At 40.5% G+C, this 12,558-nt stretch overlaps 1 protein-coding gene across 2 annotated transcripts in view; it reads left to right on the plus strand.

Moving 5' to 3' along the window:
- Positions 1-12,558, plus strand: part of ZC3H6 (zinc finger CCCH-type containing 6) — a 63,004-nt gene that overhangs the window by 16,255 nt on the left and 34,191 nt on the right. For both annotated transcript variants that reach the window (XM_081068356.1, XM_081068357.1), the window contains exons 2-3: positions 2,421-2,601; positions 11,169-11,291. In XM_081068356.1, coding sequence (XP_080924482.1) covers positions 2,421-2,601; positions 11,169-11,291 — 304 coding nt within the window. The remainder of the gene's footprint in view (positions 1-2,420; positions 2,602-11,168; positions 11,292-12,558) is intronic.

Consider the following 12,558-nt stretch of genomic DNA (forward strand, 5'->3'; position numbering starts at 1 on the left):
GAAGTGCTGAAAAGGCTGCGTGGAAAAGTTAGGCGATCTGAACTTTTCGCCAACAATTCGTGGCTCTTACATCACAACAATGTACCAGCTCACACGGCACTGTCTGTGAGGGAGTTTTTAGCCAGTAAACAAATAACTGTATTGGAACACCCTTCCTACTCACCTGATCTGGCCCCCAATGACTTCTTTCTTTACCCAAAGATAAAGGAAATATTGAGAGGAAGACATTTTGATGACATTCAGGACATCAAGGTTAATACGATGACAGCTCTGATGGCCATGCCAGAAAAAGAGTTCCAAAATTGCTTTGAAGGGTAGACTAGATACTGGCCTCAGTGCGTTGCTTCCCAAGGGGAGTACTTTGAAGGTGACCATAGGGATATTCAGCAATGAGGTGTGTAGCACTTTTTCTAGGATGAGTTTGTGAACTTAATTGTCTTTATATAGTCGCATGCCCTGCATTCACCAACCAGTGAACAAGTCATTGGCACATAATTTGCAGAGTGTGGTGATAAAGAAATGAGAATATGGGGGCATGACTTCGGATGGAGCATCTCACCTAAACCTGGGTAGTCAGTGGAGGCACCTCAGAGGAAGTAGCATCTAAACTGGGTCCTAGAGATTGAATTGGGGCAAGCCAGGTACATGAGTGGGGTGGGTGCTGAGAGGAGCAGGGCAGTGGGAGTCTTTAAGTCAGTCTTTCAGGCTAAGAGTGGGGAAATCAGAAGTGGCCAGGTCACAGGGACTTGATTATAAAGGGCCTTTTGGCAATATCGGGGACATTTGATGTCCTCCTTGGGTCAGAAGGGAGTCACCAATCCCACCTTTTATCACTGGAAACTTCCAACACAGGTAGTGAGGATAGTAGCATGAACCCTCATATATCTACCCCACCATCCAGCAATTAGCAGCTCATGGACAAGTTTGGTGAGGCCACTTCCTCCATCCCCAGTGCATTGTTTTGAAGCAAACATGAGCTACCACATCATCACTGAAGATTTTTAGCAGGAGAATGACATGGTCAGCTTTGCACTTCAGAAACCACTCATGCCTAGTAATTTTAGAGTTTATTTAAAAACACACACACCGGGGCCAGCTCAGTGGCTCAGGTGGTTGTAGCTCCGAGCTCCTAACTCCGAGGTCACTGGTTCGATTCCCACATGGGCCAGTGAGCTGTGCCCTCTACAGCTAAGATTGTAAACAATGGCTCTCCCTGGAGCTGGGCTGCCGTGAGCAGCTGGAGGTTGGCATCAGCTACCATGGGCTGCCGTGTGCTGCTGTGAGTGACCAGTGGCCAGTGTGAGCGGCCGGCAGCCAGCGAGAGCTGCCGTGAGCTGCTTGGAGCGGCCCACCGATGACTGGTGACAGACTGCCCCAGACGGGGGGAGCGCAAGGCTCATAATACCAGCTTGGGCCAGGGAGCTGGGTCCCACACAACTAGACTGAGGAACAACGGCTTGAACCAGAGTGCAGGGGAGGCGGAAGAAAAGGGGGGAAAAAACACACACCACAGCTCGGGCACTTTTCATTGGCCTCCAGTCACACAAGACATTTGTCTTTCTGCACCTATACTATTTGTTCTAATTTGTGTTTTTTCAAATGGTATGGAAACTGCATTAAATGTTAAAGCTATTTTATTTATCCTCCCACATAGATCAGCTGGTTAATTTGCATTTAAAAATACTATCAATAAGCATTTTTGGCTTCTACAACTATAAGAATGTCATAATCACTATAAAGGTTTGTTTCTAGGATTCAGTCTCCATAATAGAAAAGGTACTAGTATTTGGAAAGTAGAATTAGATTTGTAGTTTTACTATGAGTATTTTTTACAGATTCAAGTTGAGGAATTTACTATTCTGCTTTTGTGGCTAACGTTTTATTACCTCTCTACTTATTGAAATGTGTTTGCTTTTTGTTCTCTGATGATGAGAATTAATATAGATTGCTTTAGTTTTAAAATTATTTATAGATGTCTGAAGGCCCCTAAGTTAAAAAATCCCTCCCTGTAGTTAAGAGTGTTTGCTTCCTAAGGTATTTCAGTTTCACTTTTTTTAAAGGCCGTTTGGTGGATGGTAATTACTGCAGTCTTTTGGGACGGCACTGCATTCATGTGTGCATATTGTGAGAGTCAGTAATCTTAATCTAAATCAGAGAGTTGGCAAACTTTGGCTGCTGAGGCTGGTTCTTACATTTTTGAAGGGCTACTTAAAACGAAGAGGGAGAATTTATGATAGGAAGCATATGTGGTCTGCAAATTTAAAATATTTATCGGGCCCTTTACAGAAAGTTTGTCAAACCTGATCTAAATTAATAAAACTTAAATTCTTGGCACATGCTTTTTTTCTTTTGGAATTGTTTCTATAAGATTTTATTTAGAATTGACAGTTGAAAATCAAAGTTTTCATTGTCTTCTACAGAGAAGATGGTGAACTAGAAGATGGTGAAATAGACGATGCAGGATTCGAAGAAACACAAGAACAGGAATTAAAAGAGGATGAGAAGCAGAAAAATGAGAAAGCCTACAGAAAATCAAGAAAAAAACACAAGAAAGAAAGAGAAAAGAAAAAATCCAAAAGGAGAAAACGTGAGAAACATAAGGTTAGTTACAATCTACTTTTTACTCTTTGGGTACATTTTTATGATACATAAAATACCAAAAATTAAGAAGTATAAATCCTGCCTATTTCCTTACAAAACATATGGATTAGATCTTTTTATTTATGTGATTAATAAATTTTCTGAACATGAAGATTATTTGAATTATCTTAAAGATTTAAAAAAACAATCAAGGCAGCTTTTAATGCAAATTAATTTTTTTTTAACGGTTAATGACTGTTTTTTTTTTTTTAAGATTTTATTGGGGAAGGGGAACAGGACTTTATTGGGGAACAGTATGTACTTCCAGGTCTTTTTCCAAGTCAAGTTGTTGTCCTTTCAATCTCAGTTGTAGAGGGCGCAGCTCAGCTCCAGGTCCAGTTGCTGTTGTTAGTACAGCCCACCATCCCTTGCGGGAGTTGAACCGGCAACCTTGTGGTTGAGAGCCCACTGGCCCATGTGGGAATCAAACAGGCAGCCTTTGGCATTAGGAGCACGGAGCTCCAATCGCCTGTGCCACCGGGCCGGCCCCAAACTAAATCTTTTTAATTGATGGAAGCTTGTAAGATGCCAAAGCTTTAGGAAAGAAAGTTTCACTCTACAGATAATAGATCAGTGCACTGGTGTTGTGCATTCATTTATTCATTCATTCACATGTGTCATCCGTGCTTGCTGTGGAAATCTGTGTTGTTTGCTGGGGGTGATAATGAGGGAAGCGGTCTCTGCTCTTACAGAGATTACATTGAAAACGGAAGGAGAGAGAGGAAATAAATGCTATCAAAAAACAGTAGGGTGCTAGATGGATAATGTAGATTAAGGTGGAGAAAAAGAGGGGGCTGATGCAGACAGGACTCGGGAAAGTTGGCAGCAGTGGTGGGGTAGTTTTTGAAATTCCCTGAATTTCTTCCATAAAAACAGAGCAATTAGGATAGCAAAACCAATACCTCACTGGCAGCATCTACAAAAAAAATGAAGCAAGTTATCCCCACAAATGTCAAAAATACAAATGGGAAGACCAACCATAGATAACAACTGCACAGTGAAGCAGAGGGTAAAGGAAGTTCCAGAAAACAAATTGCAACAGGTGTTCATCTCAAATGGCGGCGTGCCCAGTGAACACGAAGTCTGTGGGCCAGACAGGACAGCAGCGGAAACTTGGGCTTTTCTAGCCCCCAGTTCACCCGAGAGGATACACTGACCACATGCAGGGGGATGGTGCTAGAATAGTCTGGGCCTAGTGAACTCCTCAAACCTATCAACCCACTGTCTTTCCGAGGACAGTCCCACACTGAGGACATGACTGCTGGAGCAGAATCTGAACTGAGAGGACACACACACTAGGGCCGAGGAGAGAAATGGTCAGATAAATGGTGGAAGGGAGCAGGGATGCCATATCTCAGAAGATACACAACCATATTTGTAAATACTTCACACTACCAACAGAAGAGATAACCCTAGAGAAATGAAGCTAAGAAAGCCTTCTGGCCCATTTCTCCTTTTACACTTGAGCAACAGGATAGGACCATGATCCATTTAAGTTATTATTATAAAAAAAGAGAATAATATTCTTCCAGAAAAGAATGTCCACAAAAGATGAAAAATTTAACCTAATATTTCAAAATGATTTGAAAAAACAATACAAGCTATGGTCAAACAGAATAAATAGGATTTGAGGGGAAAGTCATTTGGTCACCTAAGAAAAAAGATCAAGTCCCTCATTAAGAAAAGAAAACTAGACTTGTATAACAAATTTTGATATCAACATTTTATGCTAGAAGATAATGTGAGTCAAAGAGTTTATATCCAGCTGAATACTGATCTTCAAATAGAAACTCTTCAGAAAAAGTGTCTGTGATAGAACTCAGGAAATATTGTTATCATGAGCCTTCTTGTAGAATCTACTAGTTCTTCGAGTTCAGTAAACCAAAATGACAGGGTGAGAAAGCAGGAATGATCTACACACACACACACACTCACACACACACACACACTTGTAAAACTAAGACTAAATGATGGACATATGGTGGGTAGCATGCTATGATTTGGAACATGACAACTGTAAAAAATTGTCAGGAAAAGCAGAAGAGTACATGATAGGCAGAATAAGTTATTTATTGCCTAATAGTTATTAACTGAGAATGAAAGAGTATACTTCAAATTATTATCCTGGGCTGAAAGAGGGAAAGTAGAAGAAGAGGGTCCTGCTTAATTTCAGTACTGGTTCTATTAGTAAACAAATAGTATGCACAGAGGGGCCAGGATGCAGGTTATTGGGAAACACAATCTGGAGGAAATAATTGAAACAAAAACACCCGTCTTTTTAAATACCAAAAGACCCCCAACAATGCAAAATCCAACTCTAAGCTAGAAGAGACCTTAGAGAAAGATTTTGCAGAGTAAGAGAAGGTGGAGATCACAGTGCTAATAGCGGAAAAAATCAAATTTAGGCCAAAAGGCATTGAAGGAAACAAAGGAGGGCATTGTTACAATGTTAAGGGTTACAGTGCATAGTGAAGATATAAGTTATTCATATTTCATATACCCCAAAACATCAACTTTCATAAAGCAAGGGCTGAAGGAGCTGCGAGAAGAAATACCAGGAATACTCTAATAACAGGAGACATACCAGAATGCCTCTCTCAACCAAACAAGTTGATGAAAAGGTGGTAAGGATATTAAAGAGATATTACATCTTTAATAATAAGCTCTGAATCCTGAGAATACATCTTAATCTCAAGTATACTAGGAATATTCATAAAAATTAACCATATCATAGGCTATAAAGAAAACTCCAATTAATTCGATAGAGTAGAAATAGCACAAAGAACAATATTAAACCACACTTTAATAAAACTAGACATTAGGAACAAAGTCAAAAAACAAAAATACCTTTCCGTTTTTGAGTTCAAATTCTAAATTGCCTGTGGAACACGAGAGAAACACAGATTAGAACTGCAGAATTTTATGAAAATGATGATAAAACCATGACATGTAAGTATAGGATAGAGCTAAAGCAATTATGAGAAGAAAAATTATACAATTACAGTATCAAAGGTAGAAAACAGCAAACCAAGGTGAAAGAAATAAAAAGGAAGGACTTAAGTTACAAGCAGAACCTAATGAATTAGAATGGAAAAACAGTTTTTGTTTTGTTTTGTTTTTTAAGATCAGCAGCATATATGAGTCATTGGGAAAACAAACCAAGAAAAAAAAGGAAAAGCAAAAATAAAATTAGATATTTTGAGGCTAAGAACTTCCAAAACCATCAAGTCCTGGCTCCTTTTTGTAACAGTCCTCCCTTAATTTATCTGTCTTCCCTCAGAGGTGGATACCTTGAACATTTTGCTTGAAAATCTTAACCAGATCATCTAGTTCATTAGACACGTTGTCTGCTTTCCATGTTCCTCAACATGACAGTGTTGCTAAATTTTCTGCCACTACATAGCAAGGATCTCCCTTCTTCCAGTTTTAGTAAGATGTCTCTCACATTCCTTTAAGTTGCCTCAAAATCTAAAGGTTTACTAAGTCATTCGATGCAGTTTTAGTCTTTCACTGATGCCTTTAAAGTCCCAGTGGCACCCGCTGCCTGGTTCCCAAACCATCTACCTTTTAAGTAAAGGTCACCGTCTGTGTCCATAACTACTGCTACAAACACACTACCCCAAACTTAGACGCTTAAACCTGCAAAAACTCATCTCCCGGCCTTTGGGTCAGGACTGTGGGTGCGGCTTAACTGGGTGGTTCTGACTTAGTGTTTCTGGGAGGTTGCAGTCGCCTCCAGGCTTGACTGAGGCGGGATCCTCGTCCAAGATCACTCTTGTGGCTCCTGGTGGGGCTCAGTTCCTGGCCCGCCATGTGGACCGTCTGCAGGCTGCCTCAGTATCCTCATGGTGCCAGCTGGCTTCCTTCTAAGCAAGTGAACTGACAGAGCAGGCAAGCCTTCATGCTGATAGCCACAGTCTTTTTATAATCTGATCTCAGAGGTGATATGCCATCACTTCTGATATTCTGTTTGCTAGAAACAGATTTCTAAGTCTAGCTCCCACTCAAGGGGAGAGGGATGAACCTCCACTTATTGAGGGCAGGAGGAACAATGAACTTATGGACCTACTTTAAAAACTGCCATCCAAGAATAGATCGGAAAACCCAAAAAGGAAGAACATGTGAGGTGAGCCTCGTACTACAGCCCAGTAAAGCCTCGGGTGTTCAAGCAGTGTGATGCTGGGGCATGGGAAGGTAGACCAGTGCAGCAGAAAGCTTAGACTGACTGAATGCATGTGGAAAATAGTATATGATCGAGGGGTACCTCAGACCAGTGTGAGAAGATGCACTTTTTAATAAGGAGTGGTGAGAGAATTGGGTAGTAACACTGGACATAAAAGTGGATTCATTTTCAACATCATGGATAATTCCAGATTGGTCACAAATGTACATGTAAAAACATGAAACAGTACACGTATTAGAATAAAAGACGGGTGAGGTCCCCCGCTTGGGACTGGAGACCCTTTCTTAACTGTGATCCAAGTTCTCAGTACAGTGAGGAATTAAGAAACTTCTCTTCATAAAAGTACAAAAGTAAAAGGGACACAACTACGAAAAAGAAAGACTCTGTACTCCCCTCTGGCCCTCACTCGAGGACCTGCAGTCCAAGAGAACTAAAGTTTTAGGGACAAGACGAGGCCCACCTGGGAGTATGAGAAGAGTCCATTTCTACTGAACCCACAGATTCTTCCTGCTGGTTCAAAGTGTGCACATAGCTCCTTGATTTCTGCATCAGAAAGCAAGTAACGCCACTTAATGCAGAGGATGCATTCTAGCATCCACTTTGTTGTCAGAAAATTGGCAACTTCTGTTAGAAACATGACAGGACATTGTACCCAGGCCTCTCTCTCACTGACTGCCCTGGAGGGGTCTAGGCGAGAAGGTTCCATGAGCTCAGGGAGGAAAACTCAGATCAATACCTCTTCCTCCTGGGACTCTGTGGCTACTGCTCCGACCACTTTAGGTTAACTTTATGGAACTTTCTCCCTGTAAGATTTGTTCATTTATTTGTCTATCAACTTCAACAAGCCTGAAATAATCAGGTAATACATAAGAATGTATTGGCTAGTGCTATGATTAAAGAAGAAGAAAAATACATCTCTGTCTACAAAGAGCTTTGTTTTTATTTGATGAGATTAGGGACATTGATCATTAACTATAAAACAATTATCAAATGAAATAGTATGTAATAAAGTGCTAATAACTATAAAGTTAGATATTTTGCAATGTGCTAGTTGTACGGTTCAAATAACATATAAAATACAGTGAGAAGAGGGAGAGAGTAGTAAGGATTAGAACTGATGTGAAAAATGGGATTTGTAAGAAAGAGAGAAGAAAATGTTTCCAGCGATGGGAGATGCCATGTGATTCACACATGGAAGACCTCGGGACAGGCAAGGTCTCGGCGTGTTCTCTCGGCACAGGAGCTGGGACTATGGGCAGTCTTGAAAGGAACGGCGTAGTTTAGCATTGCTGCGCCAGTGTGAGGCAAACTTCAGGTGAGAAAGCCCGGCTCGCGTGGTTGCCATTTCAGGGGGGTCAACCAGCGGGAGCAGTGGGGTGCTGGGTAGACGGGGAGTTTGAGATGAGAGGCAGACGGTCCAGAAGACAGCCGTGGAAGTCCACTCGTGTACACTTTGTTCAAAATACCAAGCCAACATGAAGTTAGTTATTTAAAAATTCAATTACGACAGAAGTAAAAAGAGAAGGGCCTGTATATCGCCCCCAGAGACAACAGTTGGTGTATAGTCCTTGAGATGTTATTCTTAGGCTGGTGCTGGCATATAATGTAATATTGGTACTGGATTTGCTCTGTTTCAAACAGACAGTACTGGAATTTGTTTGACAGTTTGCAGGATGAGCAGCTGATCCGAGTTTGTGGTCGTAAGAAGGGTGAGAAATAAAGAAATCTAAGAAACCCCGCAGGAGGAATTGATGAAGCTTAGAGAGGACTGGAAGGAAGGAGTCAGAGGTGTCACCCACATTTTCAGCCAAGGAGTGTGATACTGTTACTCATAGATCAAAGCCAGACCTTTAGAAGAGAGGGTATGGCTTTTAATTTAGACATAATGAGTTGGAGGCAAAGATGCACTATCCCTAGGGAATCCTGCTGAATGGCTTGGAAATACAGGGAGGAGAGTTTCTGTTGGGACGTGTTGTTGGCAGTAGTTTTGAAAGGTTTGTGAGAGCTGAAGCCTTCCCAGAGTGGTCTCCTAGGGGCACGGTGAGGAGAGCAGGGCCCTCGGGTGCTTAGGGCGAAACAGCTTACAATGAGGTGGGAGAGACTCGAAAGTGGGAGAAGCCTTCTCCCCCGTCACCATCCCGAAGAATCTCAGCATGTTTCTGAAAAGTACTGGATGAGCATCTGCTTAGTGATGGAGGAAATCAGAAAAAAAATTCACGAGTCTTTGAATGTAGTCTAAAAATAGTCTTTTTTCCCCAAGATAAAAGCTATGTACTCCAAGAAACTTAGACACTTCAGAAACATAAAAAAGAAAATGAAACCCCCCAAATTAAACCAACTAGAGCAACCACTGTTAACATTTTGGTATATTTCTTTCAAGTCTTTTTTTCTGTAATTTTTTTCTTAATATTGGAGACATACTGTTTATATTTTGTATTTTCACCTAATATTACAGATAAACATGTTACTGACAAATCTTCCAACGTGTCATTTTAATTGATTGCTGTGTACTGGTCTGTAGTAAATCCTCTTCCTATTGGACATGGAGGTCGTTGGTGGAAGGCTTGGAGGGCAGGTAGGAATTAGCTGGTTGGCCAAAGAGACACAGAGACTACAAAAGCAAAAAAGGGGGAAAGGATGGCATGTTTGGGGCAGTCACTGAAGTCCTAAATTCTGGCACTATTTGAATATATAAGGAGGTCACTAAGTGGCTCCCTGTTTATTAGTTCTTAAATTGTATGTCCTTTGCCCTCTTCACTCACCATGAGGTGGTGTGATGTTGTTTGTTATTAAAGAGTTCTGTAGAAAACATAATTTAGACTTGAACTTTAGTATTTACCCTAGCACACTGAAGGAAATAATCCACCAGTGTATTTATAAGTAAAATCACAAAAATTAAAGGAACATTTTCAAACACAAAACAGATACCAAACAATACCAAAAAAGGAGGGGGCAAAAAGGAACCAAAAATTCTGAAATAAAACCATGTACCATGCTTTTCACTTAAGAGTTGAATAACTTTTAATTACTGTCTGCAATTTCCAGCCATTTGTAATGTAGACCAATTGCTAGTTTCAGGTCAGTGGTTACTTTGCCTCTTATGCCTATCTGTGAGCCACACGGATTTTTCTAATGGCCCTCTGGAAGGCTCCTGAAGTCTGTCCTCACCTCTCTTGTGTAGTGGTCTGGCTAAGCTCCCTTCATCAGAACCTTTCCTCTGGTGCTTCTTCCTGGAGCAGTGTCTTCATTTGAGCTCCTTTATCAGGTCGTGTTCCTCAAGTGACAGGTTCTCCTCTGGACAGGAACAGACTTGTAGTGACTCAGCACACTTGGCTTTTGAATGGACAATATTTATTTCAAACCCCAGCCAACAAAGATTAGGCAGTTAAGCCGGAAACCTTTCATAGCATCATTAGAAAAACGTTTCTTCATATCACCTGTCAAACAACAGAAACAGTATTAACACCACAAAACTAAATGCAGAAAGTTGAAGAACAAAGTGGAGGAAAACAGTGTATCTTCCTTAAAGGAGCATTTAAGAATGGAGTAAAGGAAAAAAACATCCTTCTGCTTTAGAAGCATCAGAGTTTAATGTAGTTCCGCCAGTTTTCACTGAGTTTGTTATAGGGCTGGAAACTGGTGGTGCGAGGACCATAAAATACAGAGCCACCTCTTCACTGACCAGAGCTCTCCGCATGCTTTAAAGGGAGCACTCAGCCTGGAGGGAAGTTAATTTGAGTAAATGGAGGAGATTTGGTGACTTCCTTTTTAAAAAATTGCACTCATACTTAGAAAAACTTATTCTTGATATTTCTCACTCATTATCAGTTACTTGTGGTTTGTGTTTCAGTCAGTTTTGTGGGTTGGATTTATCTTATATTTGTAATTTGGAATGTTTGGTGTCTTTCAGCTTTAGGGTACTTATGCAATAGAATAAGAACTCCAAAGCCATTTTAGGTAGAAATAAATTAATTCATACTCTACTCGTGTTCTAGGACCCTTTTTGGTGATGAGAAAGCAATTTTATTGTCTTTAAGATTAATGTAAATCTAAGATCATGTTAGTGCAGTATTTCCTTTTTGAAGTCCTTGGGCTAAAGGGATGATGAGGAAAATGCTGCCAGGAAGTCCCTGAAAAGAGGGGAAGATACACTTTTCCTCAGAAAATTGTTGAGAAGTTCGATGATGATGGCCTTTGCAGCAAGAAGTTTTCAATTAACACTTGAGAACCTACTACATAATATAATGTGTTGGTTGGCACCTCTGGCTGAAGTGAGCTTATCTAGTTACAAGTTAGACCTTCTTCCTTTTGCAAATGTAATCTATTTATTTGCTTTTCCTTTTAGCATAATTCTCCATCCAGTGATGACAGTTCAGACTACAGTCTTGACTCAGATGTTGAACATACAGAAAGTTTCCACAAGAAAAGAACTGGTTTCTACAGGGATTATGACATTCCATTTCCTCAGGTATCACCTTTTATTGTGATAAAATATATATAACATCAAATTAACCATTTAAACCATTTTCAAGTACAATTTACTGGCATGAAGCACATTCATGGTGTTGTGCAGCCATGCCCACCATCTATCTCCAGAACTTTGTCTCCCTCCCAAGCAGACGCTGTGTCCCCATTAGGCAGCAGCACCCCAGTCCCCTCCAGCCCCTGGCGACCACCGTTCTTTTCTGTCTCCATGAGTCTGCCCACTTAAGGGGCCTCATGTAGGTGGACTCATGCAGTATCTGGTTTTTATACTTAAGCTTCCTCAGGGTCCATCCATGCTGGAGCGTGTGGCAGAATTTCCTTCCTTTTAAGCTGACTGACAATCCCCTGTGTGTGTAGACCACCTCACTGTGTCTGCCAGCCCTTTCTGTCTTTCTCTTCTGCTGCCTTTATAGTTGAGCTTGCTCAGTGAGCGGCCATCGAATAAGTAGGTTTTAATAAAATGTCTTCTTTAAAATTTGAAAGGAATCATTCTCTAGTTAACAGTTTTATCCAGTTAGGTGTATATTAGAATATATGTGTATAATCCGCAGTGTGCCTCATGGTTTTGGAGTGAATGGTGCTGCCATTTCATTTCTCAGAACATTTTAACAACTATTCATTGGAATTATTTTTACCACTAATGGCAAAATTTTAATTAGTCCTGTTCAGCAAATGCTGACGTGGTGCTTAAATGTCATCACTTGCAGTTGGATTTTTGGTTCTTTTTGTGTGTGTGTGTGTGTGTTTTTTTTTTAGAAATACTCAAAAGTCATTTGGAGACTCTTCCAGTGAATGAGAAAAATGCTCAGGATGGGCATTGTTATTTCAGATAGTGTCAAGTAAGAGATTTTTAAAATTTGAAAATATCAGGCAGTCAGATTTTTGAGCTCTTGATTCATACACTGTCACTAAAAGTAACTCCAGCAGAAGAGGAGATACAGAATATTTAAAACAGTGGCAGAAGTATCGCAATAAATACATAGCCTTGTCTGGGGCCCACTCTGCATGGCAGTCAGTCCTTACATACAGACAAGAGCACATTTGTTTTAAGTGACTCATGTTTTTTTAAACACGAGTTATTTATTATTTATTAACAATAACTAGTGCTTAAAACAATTACATTGTGTCTGTGGGGATGACCTCTGTATATCCCCACAGACACAATGTAATTGTTTTGTTTAAAAAATCAGTTAAATTTAAAAAGGGTGAAACATACCCATGTTTCATTTCCACTGCTCTCCCTGCTGTTT

The sequence above is a fragment of the Rhinolophus hipposideros genome, assembly GCF_964194185.1.
Source record: "Rhinolophus hipposideros genome assembly, chromosome: 12".
Lineage (NCBI taxonomy): Eukaryota > Metazoa > Chordata > Mammalia > Chiroptera > Rhinolophidae > Rhinolophus > Rhinolophus hipposideros.